General features: G+C 43.3%; 1 protein-coding gene across 1 annotated transcript in view; it reads right to left on the reverse strand.

The window, feature by feature from the left end:
• The window catches only part of LOC135540104 (membrane-associated guanylate kinase, WW and PDZ domain-containing protein 3-like), a 178,559-nt gene that overhangs the window by 41,622 nt on the left and 115,512 nt on the right, over positions 1 to 21,425 (reverse strand). Inside the window, exon 3 of the mRNA XM_064966482.1 lies at positions 7,074 to 7,193. Within this exon, the coding sequence (XP_064822554.1) occupies positions 7,074 to 7,193 (120 nt within the window). The remainder of the gene's footprint in view (positions 1 to 7,073; positions 7,194 to 21,425) is intronic.

The following is a 21,425-nucleotide window of genomic DNA, read 5'->3' on the forward strand; positions in this document are numbered from 1 at the left end:
GTGCCTTGCAAAAGTATTCATCCCCCTTGGCGTTTTCTATTTTGTGGCATTACAATCTGTAATTTAAATGGATTTTTGTTCGGATTTCATGTGATGGACACAAGTGACATTTAAAAAATAAATTGTTTTAAAAAATAATAAAAATATAAAACGTAAAAGTGGTGTGTGCATATGTATTCATGCCCTTTGCTATGAAGCCCCTAAATAAGATCTGGTGCAACCAATCACCTTCAGAAGTCACATAATTAGTTAAAGAAAGTCCACCTGTGTGCAATCTAGGTGTCACATGATCTGTCACATGATCTCAGTATATATACACCACTTCTGAAAGGCTCCAGAGTCTGCAACACCACTAAGCAAGGGGCACCACCAAGCAAGCACCACCATGAAGATCAAGGAGCTCTCCAAACAGGTCAGGGACAAAGTTGTGGAGAAGTACAGATCAGGTTAAAAAAATATATATCAGAAACTTTGAACAGAGCGCCATTAAATCCATTATTAAAACATGGAAAGAATATGGCACCACAACAAACCTGCCAAGAGAGAGTCGCCCACCAAAACTCACAGACCAGGCAAGGAGGGCATTAATCAGAGAGGCAGAAAAGAGACCAAAGATAACCCAGAAGGAGCTGCAAACCTCCACAGTGGAGATTGGAGTATCTGTCGATAGGACCATTTTAAGCCGCATACTGCAGGGAGCTGGGCATTAAGGAAAAGTGGCCAGAAAAAAAGCCATTGCTTAAAGAACTGCCAAAGGGGGCGGAGTTAGCCTGCAGAGTTCTGTCATACTATCCAGGTCTGTGCCCAAAACAATTCAGCTTCTACATTTTAAAAATCCACCTTCTCACCCCAGCTGTGCCCTGGACACCATATGTGGAATGATTGCCCCCCCATCTATTGTCAGAGCTCATACTGTTAGGTGACCTAAATTGGGACATGCTTAACACCAGGGCCTTCCTACAATCTAAGATAGATGCCCTCAATCTCACACAAATTATCAATGAACCTACCAAGTACAACCCCAAATCCGTAAACACTGGCACCCTCATAGATATTCCTAACCAACCTGCCCTCTAAATACACCTCTGCTGTCTTCAACCAAGATGTCAGCGATCACTGCCTCATTGCCTGCATCCGTAATGGGTCTGCGGTCAAACGACCACCCCTCATCACTGTCAAACGCTCCCTAAAACACTTCAGCATTTTAAGCAGCCCTTTCTAATCGACCTGGCCCGGGTATCCTGGAAGAATATTGACATTCCGCCAGTAGAGGATGCCTGGTTTTTCTTTAAAAGTGCTTTCCTCACCATCTTCAATAAGCATGCTCCATTCAAAAAATTAGAACCAGGAACAGATATAGCCCTTGCTTCACTCCAGATCTGACTGCCCTTGACCAGTACAAAAACATCCTGTGGCGTACTGCATTAGCATCGAATAGCTCCCACGATATGAAACTTTTCAGGGAAGTTAGGAACCAATATAGACAGGCAGTTAGGAAAGCAAAGGCTGGCCTTTTCAAATGGAAATTTACATCCTGTATGTTACGTTCCCCAGTTTGTGTTGTAGTTTGTGTATTTGCATGTGTTTATTTCAGGAAATGGCTTCCTGAAATCCCTCAAGCAGTTGATTTAGCCATGGAGTCGACCATTGGAGAGCTGACCCCGCCCCCTCGTCAAGACGCAGCTGTCTCCAGTTACACATTCATTCTGAAGCTATATAAAAGCCAGTGTTCTGTTCAGGATGTTCTTTGCTGGAAGGTCATTGCAGAGAGTTTGAATGGGATAGAGAATCTTTGCTGAAAGAGGAGGCTGATGGCTAATTTACTAATTTACTATGTTAGTTGTTGGTATGTTCAGTGAGTTTGTTGCTCAGATAGAGCTTATTTGATGTCTTTTGTTTCTTAGTTTGTTTGAGAAATTATTTGTTCTCCTGTTTCATTTGTTCCCACGGGGGAAGGGGAAGGCACCTAGGGAGTGCTTAGGCAAGAGGCCCGCGGGCATACATATACCCGTACCTTATTCACTGTCTAGGCACACTAGGTAAGACCTGGGCGGACCACCCCTGTATTTTGGTTAGCGCACCAGGTGGTGCTAAATTAGGTAAGTATGGGTTAGGCAGGTAAGATAGGAGAGGGGGCTTTGAGATTTACTTTCTTTGCTTTGGTTCCGTCCAGCCCCTTTTTCCCATATTACCGTGTAAAGGAATAAAGTCCTTGTAAAAGATACCACATTCTGCCTGTTGTCATCCTTGCTTACGTCTACAGTCCATACCTTTTTCACTTCACCGAGAGTTTAGTTGTAGCAGGGTGTTGCGTTCCCTCTTCATAGAGGCGTGCGTAACACTGTAGCAAAAACTCCAAAAAGTTCTGGGACACTAAAGTCCATGGAGAACAAGAGTACCTCCTCCCAGCTGACCACTGCACTGAGGCTAGGAAACAGGCTTTGCGAGGCTAGGAATATCCGATAAATCCACGATAATTGAGAATTTCAATAAACATTTTTCTATGGCTGGCCATGTTCTCCACCTAGCTAGCCCTACTCCGGTCAACACCCATGCACCCCCCACAGCAACTTGCCCAAGCCTCTTCCATTTCTCCTTCACCCAAATCCAGATAGCCAATGTTCTGAAAGAGCTGCAAAATCTGGACCCCTACAAATCAGCCGGGCTAGACAATCTGGACCCTCTCTTATTAAATTATCTGCCGCAATTGTTGCAACCCCTAATTACTAGCCTGTTCAACCTCTCTTTCGTATCATCTGAGATCTCCAAAGATTGGAAATCTGCCAGAGTCATCCCCTTCTTCAAAGGGGGAGACACTCAAGGCCCAAACTGTTACAGACCTATATCTATCCTACCCTGCCTTTCTAAAGTCTTTGAAAGCCAAGTTAACTAACCTCCAGACGAGCTTCAATGCCATACAACTTTCCCTCCGTAGCCTCCAACTGCTCTTAAATGCAAGTAAAACTAACTGCATGCTCTTCAACCGACCCCTGCTTGCACCTGCTTGGACGGTTCTGACTTAGAATATGTGGACAACTACAAATGCCTAGGTGTCTGGTTAGATTGCAAACTCTACTTCCAGACTCACATTAAGTATCGCCAACCCAAAATTAAATATAGAATCGGCTTCCTATTTAGCAACAAAGCATCCTTCACTCATGCTGCCAAACAGTAAAACTGAATATCCTACCGATCCTTGACTTTGGCAATGTCCTTTACAAAATAGCCTCCAACACTCTACTCAGCAAATAGGATGTAGTCTTATCACAGTGCCATCCGTTTTGTCACCAACGCCCCATATACTACTCACCACTGTGACCTGTATGCTCTCGTTGGCTGGCCCTCGCTTCATATTCGTCGCCAAACCAACTGGCTCCAGGTCATCTACAAGTCTTTGCTAGGTAAGCCCCGCGTTATCTCAGCTCACAGGTCACCATAGCAGCACCCACCCATAGCACGCGCTCCAGCAGGTGTATTTCACTGGTCACCCCCAATGCCAATTCCTCATTTGGCTGCCTTTCTTTCCAGGTCTCTGCTGCCAATGACTGGAACAAATTGCAAAAATCACTGAAGCTGGAGACTCTTATCTCCCTCACTAACTTTAAGCACCAGCTGTCAGTGCAGCTCACAGATGACTGCATCTGTAAATAGCCCATCCAACTACCTCATCCCCATACTGTTATTTATTTTGTTGCTCCTTTGCAGCCCAGTATCTCTACTTGCACATTCATCTTCTGAACATCTATCACTCCAGTGTTTAATTGCTAAACTGTAATTATTTTTGCCACTACGGCCTATTTATTGCCTTACCTCCCTTATCTTACCTCATTTGCACACACTCTATATACAATTTCCTATTGTGTTATTTACTGTATGTTTGTTTATTCTGCTTTGCTTTATCTTGGCCAGGTCGCAGTTGTAAATGAGAACTTGTTCTCAACTGGCCTACCTGGTTAAATAAAGGTTAAATAAATGTTTTTTTAAAGAAACAAATAAGCAAATATGTTTGGTGGTTGCCAAAAGCCATGTGGGAGACTCTCCAAACATATGGAAGAAGGTACTCTGGTCAGATGAGTTTAAAATTAGCTTTTTGACCATCAAGGAAAACACTATGTCTGGCGCAAACCCGGCACGTCTCATCACCCACGAGAACACCATCCCCACAGTGAAGGGTGGTGGTGGCAGCATCATGCTGTGGGGATGTTTTTCATCGGCAGCGACTGAGAAAATGGTCAGAATTGAAGGAATGATGGCTGGAGCTAAATACAGGGAAATTCTTGAGGGAAACCTGTTTCAGTCTTCCAGAGATTTGAGACTGGGACGGAGGTTCACCTTCCAGCAGGACAATGACCCTAAGCGTACTGCTAAAGCAACACTTCAGTGTTTTAAGGGGAAACATTTAAAAGTCTTGGAATGGCGTAGTAAAAGCCCAGACCTCAATCCAATTGAGAATCTGTGGTATGACTTAAAGATTGCGCTTCACCAGCAGAACCCATCCAACTTGAAGGAGCTGGGGAAGTTTTGCCTTGAAGAATGCACAACTGTATTTGGGGAGTTTCTCCCATTCTTCTCTGCAGATCCTCTCAAGGTTTGTCAGGTTTGGTGGGGAGCATCGCAGCACAGCTATTTTCAGGTCTCTCAAGAGATGTTCGATAGGGTTCCTGTTCGGGCATTGGCTGGGCCACTCAAGGACATTCAGAGACTTGTCCCAACGCCACTACTGGATTGTCTTACCTGTGTGCTTAGGGTCGTTATCCTGTTGGAAGGTGAAACTTCTCCCCAGTCTGAGGTCCTGAGCGCTCTGGAGCATGTTCTCAACAAGGGTCTCTCTGTACCTTGCTCCATTCATCTCTCCCTCGATCCTGACGTGTCTTCCAGTCCCGGCCACAAAAACATATGCTGCCACCACCAGGCTTCACCTTAGGGATGGTGCCAGGATTCCTCCAGATGTGACGCTTGACATTCAGGCCAAAGAGTTCAATATTGGTTTCATCAGACCAGAGAATGCTGCTTCTCATTGTCTGAGAGTCATTTAGGTTCCTTTTGGCAAATTCCAAGCAGGCTGTCATGTGCCTTTTACTGAGGAATGACTTCTGTCTGGCTCTATCATAAAGGCCTGATTGGTGGAGTGCTGCAGATGTGGTTGTCATTCTGGAAGCTTCCAGAAGGACAACCATCTCTACAGAGGAACTCTGGAGCTCTGTAAGAGTGCCCATCAGGTTCTTGGTCACCTCCCTGACCGAGGCCCTTCTCCCCCGATTGCTCAGGTTGGCCAGCTCTAGGAAGAGCCTTGGTAGTTCCAAACTTCTTCCATTTAAGAATGATGGAGGCAACTGTGTTCTTGGGGACCGTCAAAGCTGCAGATATTTTTTGATACCCTTCCCCAGATCTGTGCCTCAACACAATCCTGTCTCGGAGCTCTACGAACAATTTTTTGTTCTGATATTCACTGTCAACTGTGGGACCTCATATAGACAGTTGTGTGCCTTTCCAAATCATGTGAAATCAATTGAATTGACCACATGTGGACTCCAATTAAGTTGTAGAAACAGGATGATCAATGGAAATGGGTGCACCTGAGCTCAATTTAAAGTCTCATATCAAAGGGTCTGAATACTTATGTAAATAAGGTATTTCTGTTTTGAATGTTTAATACATTTGCAAACAGTTCTAAAAACCTTACATTGTCATTATGGGGTATTGTGTATAGATTGATGGATAAAACAAATATTGATTCAATTTTAGAATAGGGCTGTAACATAACAAATTGTGGAAAAAGTCTGAATACTTTCCGAATGCACAGTATCTACCTCCATCACTCCAGTATCACTGCACATTGAAAATATCGTATTGGAACTGTATATTTCCTGTATATACTATACTTACTTACTTTATTGTGTATTTCAAATTTCTTATTTTACTTTTTTTCTAGTAATAATGTACATTATTGAGTTTTGAGTTGCGCATGAAACTTGAACTTGAAACTGTCAACAGTCAGGACCTGCCAGTGCCAAGCTCCTTCAGAGACCCTGTGCGTCTGGTTGGTAAGACTCTTACTTCAGATAAAAGACAATGGAGAGAAGGATATGTGATATGGGTCAATCACTAGACCAGAGGTGCTCCTCTAACATTCAAAGCCTGAGTCCATTCCATTCTGATTCAACAGCAGGCAGCTAGGATTTGGTGTATGAAAGACTGAGCTTAAAGAGAAGAGATGATCATGCTATTGCCATAATCATTGGACAACGTGAGAAAAATCCTCGGCTCCAATTCTTCATGACATAAATACTCTGAGACTATTCAACCCCATAATGCAGGGTGAGTACTTAATGTGCCATTGAAGTGCTATTAAAAAGTAAAACTGTAAAACTGATTCAACTCATTCAACTGTGAGTGACCACATACAATAGTAGGAAAACCCATAAACAGACATTCTTGTGTCAACACTGCAAATAAAATATATATGTATTTTACTATCTGCTGCTATAACATTTGCTATGTTTACATACAGGAGTTCACACCACAGCCAAGTTCAGCGTGTCATCACCAAGGCACAAACTAAACAGATTTTCCTTTATAAAGAGGGCACCTCTTTTGCTGGAGAGGATACCGCAAGGATGGGAGGCCATATAAAGACATCTGGTAGCTGCCAGTAGTTTTTGGAAGCATGCGACCTCATAGGTAGAGAGGGCCATAAATACATGAATAAACCATAGATAGCTTCTCCTCTGCCTCTGCAGTAGTGGAGTCAGCTGGCCAGACACAGGTCAGCAGGTTAAAACATCTATAGAGGATCTACTGAGGTTGGAGATCAGGTGGGGCAGCCTATCAGCACATTGCAGCTCTATAGATTAAAGGAGTTCTTAATGGAAAGAGCAGCTCAAGGGCTCTTGAGTATCCTCGCCTCCTTGTGATCGAAGGTTTCAGTTCTAACAAGCCTCTTAATAATGTTTGCTTGATAAATCTATTTAGCCTTGGCCAATGCAATTCACTCTTGGCAGCTGTAATTAATTCAACAACTGACTACTAAGTTTATTAATCAATTATTGAACGCTTCTTTAGTGAATCCTCACCATCGTAGGTTCCACTCTCAAGCAGAAGGCCACTCCCCTCCAGGATACGGAAGTCTCCCACACTGATGAAGTTGTAGTCCACACCCGGTACCTCCCTTTCTCTGGGCAGCCGCGTGGTGCCTGTTAATCACACAAACAAATACAAACATGAGCATATGAGAATGCAATAACAATTGAATATAGAATGAGCCCATGAACACTGATGCAAAGGGTAGGAAACATATGGAGGGAGGGCCTATTTCATGCTCACTGGTATCACAGATAGATCAAAGAAAAGGACATGGGGATTGTGTGATATTAGCATTAGGGGGTTCACAGCATTCTCTCATTAACAGGATGTCTGTTTCTGTCTTCTTATGCCAGCTTTAGTCCCTGAAAATGTCCCCCATAAGGCAATTACTGAGGGCACCGCTACATGCCAAGCCTCTATCTCACCTGCAGCATCATTTAGATGTCACACCAATATTGCTGCTACTGTAACCTTTCCATTGTCAACTTGTTAAGGGAAACATGAAGATGATCTGTGCTTTGCTTTGAGGGTGCTGAGTATCTACTTGGGAGCAGAGAGTCTTTGAGCACACTTTTAACTTTTTACCCCCAACACAGTCAATATAGTAATTCCATATGAATTTAATCACTTTCTCCTCCACCCATTTTAATTTGAATGAAATATTAAATACATGTTTGCTAATGGTAGAAGTGATGATACAGTTACTATTTGGACCTGAATGTCAAAACATTCAGGAGATGGAGGTGTTCAAAGTTGACCCATTTTGCATACTCCACCCTACCATCAGATATCCATGTCTTCATCAACTGTTGAGTTTGATATGATTTGAAAGTTTACAAAACAGGGTTGTCAATCTATTTAATGATTAATAAAAAAAATAATATATATATATATACACTAAAATAACACATCCTAGATCTGAATGAATGAAATATTCTTATTAAATACTTTTTTCTCTACATAGTTGAATGTGCTGACAACAAAATCACACACAAATTATCAATGGAAATCAAATGTATCAACCCATGGAGGTCTGGATTTGGAGTCACACTCAAAATTAAAGTGGAAAACCACACTACAGGCTGATCCAACTTTGATGTCATGTCCTTAAAACAAGTCAAATTGAGGCTCAGTAGTGTGTGTGGCCTCCACGTGCCTGTATGACCTCCCTACAATGCCTGGGCATGCTCCTGATGAGGTGGCGGATGGTCTCCTGAGGGATCTCCTCCCAGACCTGGACTAAAGCACCCGCCAACTCCTGGACAGTCTGTGGTGCAACATGGCGTTGGTGGATGGAGCGAGACATGATGTCCCAGATGTGCTCAATTGGATTCAGGTCTGGGGAAGGAGCGGGCCAGTCCATAGCATCAATGCCTTCCTCTTGCAGTGACTGCTGACACACTCCAGCCACATGAGGTCTAGCATTGTCTTGCATTAGGAGGAACCCAGGGCCAACCGCACCAGCGTATGGTCTCACAAGGGGTATGAGGATCTCATCTCGGTACCTAATCGCAGTCAGGCTACCTCTGGCGAGCACATGGAGGGCTGTGCGGCCCCCCAAAGAAATGCCACCCCACACCATGACTGACCCACCGCCAAACGGGTCATACTGGAGGATGTTGCAGGCAGCAGAACGTTCTCCACAGCGTCTCCAGATTCTGTCACGCCTGTCACGTGCTCAGTGTGAACCTGCTTTCATCTGTGAAGAGCACAGGGCGCCAGTGGCGAATTTGCCAATCTTGGTGTTCTCTGGCAAATGCCAAACATCCTGCATGGTGTTGGGCTGTAAGCACAACCCCCACCTGTGGACGTCAGGCCTTCATACCACCCTCATGGAGTCTGTTTCTGACCATTTGAGCAGACATATGCACATTTGTGGCCTGCTGGGGGTCATTTTGCAGGGCTCTGGCAGTGCTCCTCCTGCTACTCCTTGCACAAAGGCGGAGGTAGCGGTCCTGCTGCTGGGTTGTTGCCCTCCTACGGCCTCCTCCACGTCTCCTGATGTACTGGCCTGTCTCCTGGTAGCGCCTCCATGCGCTGGACACTACACTGACAGACACAGCAAACCTTCTTGCCACAGCTCGCATTGATGTGTCATCCTGGATGAGCTGCACTATGAGTGGGTTGTAGACTCCGTCTCATGCTACCACTAGAGTGAAAGCACCGCCAGCATTCAAAAGTGACCAAAACATCAGCCAGGAAGCATAGGAACTGAGAAGTGGTCTGTGGTCACCACCTGCAGAACCACTCCTTTATTGGGGGTGTCTTGCTAATTGTTGTCTATTCCATTTGCACAACAGCATGTGAAATTTATTGTCAATCAGTGTTGCTTCCTAAGTGGCAGTTTGATTTCACAGAAGTGTAATTGACTTGGAGTTACATTGTGTTGTTTAAGTGTTCTCTTTATTTTTATGAGCAGTGTATATACACAGTACCAGTCAAAAATTTGGACACCCCTACTCATTCACAGGTTTTTTCTTTATTTTTACTATTTTCTACTTTGTATTATAATAGTGAACACATCAAAACTATGAAATAACACATATGGAATCATCTAATAACCAAAACAGTTCTAAACAAACCAAAATAGATTTTAGATTCTTCAAAGTAGCCATCCTTTGTCTTGATGACAGCTTTGCGCACTCTTGGCAATCTCCCAACCAGCCAAATGAGCAATGCTTTTCCAACAGTCTTGAATGAGTTCCCACATATGCTGAGTACTTGTTGGCTGCTTTTCCTTCACTCTGTGGTCCAACTCATCCTAAACCATCTTAATTGGGTTGAGGTCAGGTGATTGTGGAGGCCAGGTCATCTGATGCAGCACTCCATCACTCTCCTTCTTGGTCAAATAGCCCTTACAGACTGGAGGTGTCCTTTTGTCCTGTTGAAAAACAAATGACAGACCCACTTAGCGCAAACACAATGGGATGGCGTATCGCTGCAGAATGTTGTGGTAGCCATGCTGGTTAAGTGTGCCTTGAATTCTAAATAAATCACTGACAGTGTCACCAGCAAAGCCCCCCCACACCATCACATGTCCTCCACCATGCTTCATGGTGGGAAGCACACATGCGAAGATCATCCATTCACCTACTCTGCGTCTCACAAAGGCATGAAGTTGGGACCAAAAATCTCAAATTTGGACACATCAGACCAAAGGACAGGTTTCCACCGGTTTAATGTCCATTGCTCGTGTTTCTTTGCCCAAACAAGTCTCTTCTTATTGGCGTCCTTTAGTAGTGGTTTCTTTGCAGCAATTCAACCATGAAGGCCTGATTCACGCAGTCTCTCTGAACAGTTGATGTTGAGATGTGTCTGTTACTTGAACTCTGTAAAGCATTTATTTGGGCTGCAATCTGAGGTGCAGTTAACTCTAATCGTCTACAGCAGAGGTAACTCTGGTTCTTCCTTTCCTGTGGCGGTCTTCACAAGAGCCAGTTTCATCATAGCGCTTGATGGTTTTTGCGACTACACTTTAAGAAACTTTGAAAGTTTTTGAAATGTTCTGTGTTGACTGACGTTCATGTCTTAAAGTAATTTTGAACTGTCGTTTCTCTTTGCTTATGGCTCCCAAGCTTGGGGCTCCCGAGTGGTGTAGTGGTCTAAGGCACTGCATCTCAGTGCAAGAGGCATCACTACAGACCCTGGTTCAATTCCAGGCTGTATCACAACCGGCCGTGATTGCGAGTCACATCGGTTGGCCGGGGTCGGCCGTCATTGTAAATAAGAATTTGTTCATAACTGACTCGCCTAGTTAAATGAAGGTTACGTTTTCTTTTTTTAACAAACATTTAGCTCTTCTTGCCGTAATAAGGACTTGGTCTTTTACCAAATAGGGCTATCTTCTGTATACCACCCATACCTTGTCACAACACAACTAATTGGCTCAAACACATTAATTTGTGAAATTTCTTTCCTTCTTAACTTTTAACAATGCACACCTGTTCATTGAAATCTATTCCAGGTGACAACCTCATGAAGCTGGTTGAGAGTATGCCAAGAGTGTGCAAAGCTGTCATCAAGGCAAAGGGTGGTTAAGAATCTCAAATATTACATATATTTGGATTTGTTTAACACTTTCTTGGTTACTACATGATTCCATATGTGTTATTTCATAGTTTGATGTCTTCACTATTATTCTATAATGTAGAAAATAGGAAAAAATAAATAAAGACCCTGGAATGAGTAGGTGTGTCCAAACTTTTGACTGGTACTGTATATACACTACTGTTCATAAGTTTGGGGTCACTTAGAAATGTCCTTCATTTTGAAGAAAAGCACATTTTTTGTCCATTAAAATAACATAAAATTGATCAGAAATACAGTGTAGACATTGTTGTAAATGTTGTAAATGACTATTGTAGCTGGAAACGGATGATTTTTTATGCAATATTTACATAGGCGTACAGAGGCCCATTATCAGCAACCACCACTCCGGTGTTCCAATGGCACGTTGTGATTGCTAATTCAAGTTGATAATTTTAAAAGGCTAGAAAACTCTTTTGCAATTTTGTTAGCACAGCTAAAAACTGTTGTTCTGATTGAAGAAGCAATAAAACTAGACTAGTTATGTAATCTGGAGCATCAGCATTTGTGGGTTCGTTTACAGGCTCAAAAAGGCCAGAAACAGAGAACTTTCTTCTGACACTCATCAGTCTGTTGAAGGCTATTCTATGTGTGAAAAATATATATGTCACGTTTTACGTCAATTATCAAAAAATGCATAAACTCCAATTTTTTCATGTTCATATACTATATTTTGTATCTTAGACCCTATTTTACATACTCTAAGGTGTTTGTGTTGTGCCCGCCATCTGTGGAGACACAGCATACAAACTGGGTGTCATAATTTGGCTAATATATTTACTAAAATGTGAATTATATTGAAATGTCTACTTTTAAATGGTACAACAAAGATGGTTGTAGATCCACACAACAGAGCATGCTAACTTATCCATTGTTCTAAATTAAACTGTCCATCTTCCATAGGAATAAATCACATAAATATAGATCATAGAATAATAGAATAGAATAAGACAATGGTGTACCAGCTATTGCAGTGGTCTGAAGGGATAGGTTCATTCTATGAATTATATTTCTATGATTGAAATGACACCCACCCTGTATTCAAGAGTATGCTGTGTCTCAACTGATGACGGGCAGGGTATGCAGATTGGGTCATGGGTCAGGTTATAGATTAGGTAAGGTTTAAATGATGAAGTCAATCTCAATGTGATTTGGATTTTAAATGATTAGCGCCTAGACTGGTGCAAGAAATATTTTGGACCAATCACACATGAAGCAATTACACAACAGCGCCTCTTCAACCTCAGGCGACGGAAGAAATTCGGCATGGGCCCTCAGATCCTCAAAAATTTCTACAGCTGCACTATCGAGAGCATCTTGACTGGCTGCATCACCGCCTGGTATGGCAACTGCACCGCCCTCAACTGCAAGGCTGTACAGAGGGTGGTGCAGATGGTCCAACACATCACTGGGGCATAGCTCCCTGCTCTCCAGTACATCTACACCAGGCGGTGTTTGAGGAAGGCCCGGAAGACCAGCAAGGACTCCAGTCACCTGAGCCATGGACTGTTCACTCTGTTACAATCTGGCAAGCGGTATCCGAGGAATGGGTCTCAGACCAACGGTAGAACACAATAAAATGTATGTTGTGGAGAACGTGGACAGAATCATGAAATCCAGACATTAGAATGGAATTTCAGCAATGTTAACAAAATTAAAACTTATTAGAAAGTGCATTAATTTGGCCAATATTATTATAAGACATGAACAAACTGCATCAGTGATCCATATTTTCCTTCAATTTCTGAAGAGGCAAAGGCATAGGAATGCCCCTGTCTGTGTGTGAGTGCTTGTCTGCCTTTTTGTGTACTCGTTAGTGACATTGCTAATGTAATGACAACAGACTTCTAGTAGAGGGAAAGGTCCCCAAAAACCTTATCAATTAAATGCTAACTACAAAGTAGCTATGCCTACCTGGCAGAATGATATCATGATTATTTTCATCAGTACAGTGGCCATTTGTTTTGCAAACACTGCAATCACATGAGCGCTACAGAATCATCGCTAACCAAACAACAATCTCTGGCTAGTGTGAAGTTGAATTAAGGGCCACTACACCTAAACCTCAAAAGGGGTCTCCTGATGTGGTTTAAGCATTGTTGAGCACTTAGAACATCCAAATGGTCTGTTTTTCTATTTAAAAAGTGTGATTTTCAGACCCAAAACCATGAACAACAAAACACAGAAAAACGAATTTGGGAAAGAAATAAACGGAATCAGGCAAAAAAGCATAACTGATTTTATATGGCCCTACAACATGCTCCGAGACAGCTTCTACAACCAGGACATCACTGCTGAACAGCTAACCCTATCTGTCTCCCTGCACAGACCTGCACCTTAGTGACTACTTGCACCTAAGAGACTATTTGCACTCTCTACACATCCAACCCTTACACACAAGCACACACACCAGAACCAGCCCCAAAACAAACACACAGAAACACACACACACCACAACCACCCATAAACACACAAACACAAATACAAACATACACACATACACACAGCAGAGGAGCTATTGTAATGGCCAGAGTGGAATAAATGGAATGGTATCAAATATATAGAAACCATGACTCTGACCCATTTATTCCATTACAATGAGCAGGACCTCCTATAGCTCCTCCCACCAGCCTCCACTGACACACACACACACACACACACACACACACACACACACACACACACACACACACACACACACACACACACACACACACACACACACACACACACACACACACACACACACATATATATCCACAGGCAACAATGCTGTTCTATTATACCTACAGTATCAGATTTCTATTCTGTTAGCAAGTGATAGCTAGTGATAGTGATTCACAAGCTCAACCTCTTTGAAATATCGGCAACACCTGGCATCGTTTGCCGGCCAGATTCAAAAACTTGAAAACCTTATTAGAAGAAAAAAAAGAGCTTGAAAACCCATTTTGATTTTTTCCTACAGTTTAGGGGGACCATAATTCATGATGGTTTTTATTTTAGTTAGCTTTGCAGTCAAATAAAATAGTTTCTGTATAGTTTTAGTTTTCTAAAACTGTTTTGTTAATTATTTTATATCAGTTTATAAAATAGTTTTTTCATGATTACTTTTCATTTTCATTTATTATAATAATCTTGATTCACATGGTCACGTTCATCTGAAGCAAGCACTTCTCCCTCAGCAGTGTAATTCTTGGCAATGTGTGTGTGTGTGTGCTCCTGTGTGTGTGTTTTGTACAGTATGTGTGTGTGAGAGAGATAATGAGAATGCATGAACATGTGTCTACCTTGGTCCCAAATTGGCACTCCATCAAGTCGTTCATAATCTCTCCCTTTCATATACTGCGGTCCTACTTTTTTAAGACCTGGCGAGCATCGATGCCACAGACACAGACAAAGAGTGACGCCTCAGCAGGGACATCAGAGGCGGTTTCACTCAGAAAAAGAGGACCAGAAATATAACATGGCCTTTTTTTACATTATTTCATCTTGGCACTTGAAAATTCCACTGGGATTCGTGTGTCAAATACAGAGGGGAAAAAGTATTACAAAAATGAGGAGCCTCAGTGCTTTTGTGGCCATAGCATTTACTTTGAAGAAGAGGAAATGGGTTAAAGATACATTTTTTATAAGTGTGCAGGAATTTAAAACAGCTTATTCAAGAACTGTCCCACTGGGCACACACTGGTTGACTGAACGTTCTTTCCACGTCATTTCAATTAAATTACATTGAACCAACGTGGAATAGATGCTGAATTGGCGTCTGTATCCAGTAGGGTATTACGTGAAAACACAAATTCAGGAAAATCATGTAATTCAAGGCCATGGCATGTCTCTTATAAAGATCTCAGAATAAAACATAATTTTGCATGGCACTGAACTATATTCATGCCAAAAACTAAACTCAATGGTATTATGTCACCAAGAGCACAATCAGCAGAGCCAGTTGTCTTTCGACAGCCTAACTGATGCCACACACTGGCGGGGTACAGTACTGCACTCCCCTCTCACCAAGTCTACATAAGCCAGCAGAAAAAGAGAGTGCAGTTGAAAGGGGGGCTCAGGAGGCTGTGTCTCCTCAGGGAAGGGAAGTCGTACTGGGACTGAGTGCGACCAAGGGCCCTTTTCCCTCTCGGAGACTGCCTCCCACCTTTGTCCTCTTATGAGCTCTTAAGAGCTTCCTGCTGCGCCTTTGTTATATTGGAGGATGTGGAGGCAGTCTGAGGTCCAATGAAGGAGACTCAGGGATTACCATGGCATGCGGTAAGGTCCTGTGAGCACTCTTTCTCTCTTTCTTTCTCCAACTCTCTCTCTCCCCTCTATCTCTCGCTCCCCTCCTGATTGTCCCATCTTTCATTGCCCTCACAGAGCCCATAATACTGCTGTGCCATGGTCACGCCAAGGGGAGTGGGTAATGTTTGGGTTTTATAACAGAGCATCATCTTTATTATCATCCCAAAGTGATAGAAAGCTAGCTCTCAAAAGCACAAGGACAGAGTAGCCTTCCAGGACTGTATACTACACAGATGCAAAGGACAGATAGATAGATGTTTCTGACCAACAGCACTTAGAGCTGTGGAACTAGGTCATTGGCACAGTGACATGGGAGCACACCACATTTACTACCATCCCATAAACCAACACAAAAGGTATGATGGTTTGTGTGGTAGCAGTGTATTCTTGATGCTGGAAGTATAGACATGAATAAAATGCATGTTTGAGTGAGGCTTGTTGATCTCTGACTTCTATTAATCTCAGCATATTGAATTAAAAAAGATTCAGAGTAAAATAGATAAAGAAAGAGGGGTAGAGAGGGAGTGAAATAAAGAGATATGGAAGTCATGAATGTCAGAAACAGAGAGAAGGAAAAGGGTTAAAAGACAGAGAGAGTGATGGAGAGTCATTCAGTCTTTCTGTCTCAGTCACTCTAGTCACTCACTCATTAAGACAGCAATTCACAGAGGGAATTATGGATTCACAGTCATGCAGTGAGGCCAGAGTAGCCGATGGATGGTGGATTGCAGCTCTTAACTGTAGGACTGGGAGAAATATAAAAAAGATACTGTAAACATGTGAAGGAAGACGAGTAGATCCCTGAAATAGACATTTCATTTTGCAATTAACGATTGTCGCCATCCGCTAATCTAGCCATGATATGAGTTCTTAGGAGCTACTGTATGTCCATCCCCTGAGAGATCTGGTAGGTTAGCCTCTGTAGATAACACACCAAATCAAATCAAATTTTATTTGTCACATACACATGGTTAGCAGATGCGAGTGCGAGTGTAGCGAAACGCTTGTTCTTCTAGTTCCGACAATGCAGTAATAACCAACAAGTAATCTAACTAACAATTCCTAAACTACTGTCTTATACACAGTGTAAGGGGATAAAGTATATGTACATAAGGATATATGAATGAGTGATGGTACAGAGCAGCATAGGCAAGATACAGTAGATGGTATCGAGTACAGTATATACATATGAGATGAGTATGTAAACAAAGTGGCATAGTTAAAGTGGCTAGTGATACATGTATTACATAAGGATGCAGTCGATGATATAGAGTACAGTATATACGTATGCATATGAGATGAATAATGTAGGGTAAGTAACATTATATAAGGTAGCATTGTTTAAAGTGGCTAGTGATATATTTACATCATTTCCCATCAATTCCCATTATTAAAGTGGCTGGAGTTGAGTCAGTGTCAGTGTGTTGGCAGCAGCCACTCAATGTTAGTGGTGGCTGTTTAACAGTCTGATGGCCTTGAGATAGAAGCTGTTTTTTAGTCTCTCGGGTCCCAGCTTTGATGCACCTGTACTGACCTCGCCTTCTGGATGATAGCGGGGTGAACAGGCAGTGGCTCGGGTGGTTGATGTCCTTGATGATCTTTATGGCCTTCCTGTAACATCGGGTGGTGTAGGTGTCCTGGAGGGCAGGTAGTTTGCCCCCGATGATGCGTTGTGCAGACCTCACTACCCTCTGGAGAGCCTTACGGTTGAGGGCGGAGCAGTTGCCGTACCAGGCGGTGATACAGCCCGCCAGGATGCTCTCGATTGTGCATCTGTAGAAGTTTGTGAGTGCTTTTGGTGACAAGCCGAATTTCTTCAGCCTCCTGAGGTTGAAGAGGCGCTGCTGCGCCTTTTTCACGATGCTGTCTGTGTGAGTGGACCAATTCAGTTTGTCTGTGATGTGTACGCCGAGGAACTTAAAACTTGCTACCCTCTCCACTACTGTTCCATCGATGTGGATAGGGGGGTGTTCCCTCTGCTGTTTCCTGAAGTCCACAATCATCTCCTTAGTTTTGTTGACGTTGAGTGTGAGGTTATTTTCCTGACACCACACTCCGAGGGCCCTCACCTCCTCCCTGTAGGCCGTCTCGTCGTTGTTGGTAATCAAGCCTACCACTGTTGTGTCGTCCGCAAACTTGATGATTGAGTTGGAGGCGAGCGTGGCCACGCAGTCGTGGGTGAACAGGGAGTACAGGAGAGGGCTCAGAAAGCACCCTTGTGGGGCCCCAGTGTTGAGGATCAGCGGGGAGGAGATGTTGTTACCTACCCTCACCACCTGGGGGCGGCCGGTCAGGAAGTCCAGTACCCAGTTGCACAGGGCGGGGTCGAGACCCAGGGTCTCGAGCTTGATGACGAGCTTGGAGGGTACTATGGTGTTGAATGCCGAGCTGTAGTCGATGAACAGCATTCTCACATAGGTATTCCTCTTGTCCAGATGGGTTAGGGCAGTGTGCAGTGTGGTTGAGATTGCATTGTCTGTGGACCTATTTGGGCGGTAAGCAAATTGGAGTGGGTCTAGGGTGTCAGGTAGGGTGGAGGTGATATGGTCCTTGACTAGTCTCTCAAAGCACTTCATGATGACGGAAGTGAGTGCTACGGGGCCGTAGTCGTTTAGCTCAGTTACCTTAGCTTTCTTGGGAACAGGAACAATGGTGGCCCTCTTGAAGCATGTGTGAACAGCAGACTGGTATAGGGATTGATTGAATATGTCCGTAAACACACCAGCCAGCTGGTCTGCGAATGCTCTGAGGGCGCGGCTGGGGATGCCGTCTGGGCCTGCAGCCTTGCGAGGGTTAACACGTTTAAATGTTTTACTCACCTCGGCTGCAGTGAATGAGAGACCGCATTTTTCCGTTGCAGGCCGTGTCAGTGGCACTGTATTGTCCTCAAAGCGGGCAAAAAAGTTATTTAGTCTGCCTGGGAGCAAGACATCCTGGTCCGTGACTGGGCTGGATTTCTTCCTGTAGTCCGTGATTGACTGTAGACCCTGCCACATGCCTCTTGTGTCTGAGCCGTTGAATTGAGATTCTACTTTGTCTCTGTACTGATGCTTAGCTTGTTTGATAGCCTTGCGGAGGGAATAGCTGCACTGTTTGTACTCGGTCATGTTACCAGACACCTTGCCCTGATTAAAAGCAGTGGTTCGCTCTTTCAGTTTCACGCGAATGCTGCCATCAATCCACGGTTTCTGGTTAGGGAATGTTTTAATCGTTGCTATGGGAACGACATCTTCAACGCACGTTCTAATGAACTCGCACACCGAATCAGCGTATTCGTCAATGTTGTTATTTGACGCAATACAGAGAGAGACACAGTGAATTCTATTACAGCACAACATAAAACATTCAGCACTAATAGAATGATGCACTTACTAACTCAACCTTTAAAGTGAGAAAGAACAGTTTTCACTCTGCCAGGTAAAGTAAGAAAGACGAAGTAAGTATTCAAACTAGGAGCACAGACTGGAGAAACTGTCAGGCACAAACAGGTGTACAGTGCCTTGCAAAAGTATTAATTCCCCTTGGCGTTTTTTCCTATTTTGTTGGTAACATGTAATGGACATACACAAAATAGTCCAAATTGGTGAAGTGAAATGAAAAAAAAGTACTTATTTCAAAAAAGAAAAGGACCAGGAACTTTGAACATCCCACAGGGCACCATTAAATTCATTATTAAGAATATGGCAACACAACAAACCTGCCAAGAGAGGGCCGCCCACCAAATATCACGGACCAGGCAAGGAGGGCATTAATCAGAGAGGCAACAAAGAGACCAAAGATAACCCTGAAGGAGCTGAAAACCTCCACAGCGGAGATTGGAATATCTGTCCATAGGACCACTTTAAGCTGTACAATCCACAGAGCTGGGCTTTACAGAAGAATGGCCAGAAAAAAGCATTGCATAAAGAAAGAAAGAATGGCATGTGAGACTCTCAAAGCATATGGAAGAAGGTACTCTGGTCAGATAAGACAAAAATGTAGCTTTTTGGCCATCAAAGAAACCGCTATGTCTGGCGTAAGTCCAACACCTATCATCACCCCATGAACACCATCCCCACAGTGAAGCATTGTGGTGGCAGCATCGTGCTGTGGGTTTTTCATCGGCAAGGACTGGGAAACTGGTCAGAATTGAAGGAATGATGGATGTTGCTAAATATAGGGAAATTCTTGAGGGAAACCTGTTTCAATCTTCCAGAGATTTGAGACTGGGACGGAGGTTCACCTTTCAGCAAGACAATGACCCTAAGCATACTGCTAATGCAACACTTGAGTGATTTAAGGGGAAACATTTAAATGTCTTGAAATGGCCTAGTCAAAGCTGAGACCTCAATCCGATTGAGAATCTGTGGTATGACTTAAAGATTGCTATACACCAGCGGAACCCTTTCAACTTGAAGGAGCTGGAGCAGTTTTGCCTTGAAGAATGGGCAAAAATCCCTGTGGCGAGATGTGCCAAGCTTATAGAGACATATCCCAAGAGACGTTTAGCTGTAATTGCTGCAAAAGGTGGCTCTACAAAGTATTCACTTTGGAGGGGGGTGAATAGTTATGCACGCTCAAGTTTTCTGTTTAAAAAAAAATCTTATTTCTTGTTTGTTTCACAATAAAACATATTTTGCATCTTCAAAGTGGTAGGCATGTTGTGTAAATCAAATGATACAAACCCCACAAAAATTACTATTTTAATTCCAGGTTGTAAGGCAACAAAATAAGAAAAATGTCAAGGGGGGTGAATACTTTTGCAAGCCACTGTACTTACGTTGACTGTCCAAGAAAAGGCAGAAATCTTCAACTCACATATGATCGAAAGTGGTTGAGAGAAGGGATTGATTGATAGTGGGAAAAATATTCCTCCTTTGCAAAAATATAAATATACATGAGAGGTAAGTGGCTTACTTCTCATAAAAAATGTCCCACTTCTGCCTACAATTCCCCACTCTACAAGACAGAGTATCTTCCAGCCCTGTGGGGGAGAGCAGGGAGCCTATCGCTGTGTTTGTGACAGTGCCATGCAGAAACTGTCTGTCATAACCGGAGGAACAGTGGGACTGTGCATGACTAAAACCTGAACTATGCTCAAACATGTTGCTGTTCTTATTAGAGATGGTCCTTCTTTGGGAAAAATGAAATGGTAAATATTATGCTCGAAATGTTGTCACATAATGTGTGTTAATAATGACATAATTACTACATCATTTGGAGATAAGGTCTCTGTTCTCCATGAATGTTCATCCTGTCTTCTATCAGAACCGCATTCCTTTCCTACTCTTAGCACACATCTATTATAACCATTGAGGAGAGGATAGCACCTCTATATCTATTCTTAACTGAAGGCTCTAACGGTCATTCAGACTAAAGTTAATGCAAATTGGAAGTAATTCTCATTGAAAGCAATTCAGATTGAAGGTAATTCAGATTGAAAGTAATTCAGATTGAAGGTCATTCAGATTGAAGGTCATTCAGATTGAAGGTCATTCAGATTGAATGTAATTAGGGTTGAACGTAATTTGCAGATTGATTGTTTCAATAACACACATCTTGCACCACTCAGAGTAAAAGCTTTCGTATAAAATACCACAATCACAGTCGCAATTTGGAGCAACGTCTGGGTTTATGAGGATTTCTTAGCTTTTGCTGTCATGGTGAGCTTTAGGTGTGTGTGCGAGACCTGGCTCGGTGAAGTGTGTTGTGTGAGGTGTGGTGTGAGGGGTGGTGTTAGGGGTGTTGTTAGGCGTCCGTGTGAGGGGTGGTGTTAGGGGTCCGTGTGAGGAGTGGTGTGAGGGTTGGTGTGAGGGGTGGTGTGAGGGGTGGTGTGAGGGGTGTTGTTAGGCGTCCGTGTGAGGGGTGGTGTTAGGGGTCCGTGTGAGGAGGGTGGTGTGAGGGTTGGTGTGAGGGGTGGTGTGAGGGGTGGTGTTAGGGGTCCGTGTGAGGAGTGGTGTGAGGGTTGGTGTGAGGGGTGGTGT

The sequence above is a fragment of the Oncorhynchus masou genome, chromosome 5 (genome assembly GCF_036934945.1).
Source record: "Oncorhynchus masou masou isolate Uvic2021 chromosome 5, UVic_Omas_1.1, whole genome shotgun sequence".
NCBI classification, from domain to species: domain Eukaryota; kingdom Metazoa; phylum Chordata; class Actinopteri; order Salmoniformes; family Salmonidae; genus Oncorhynchus; species Oncorhynchus masou.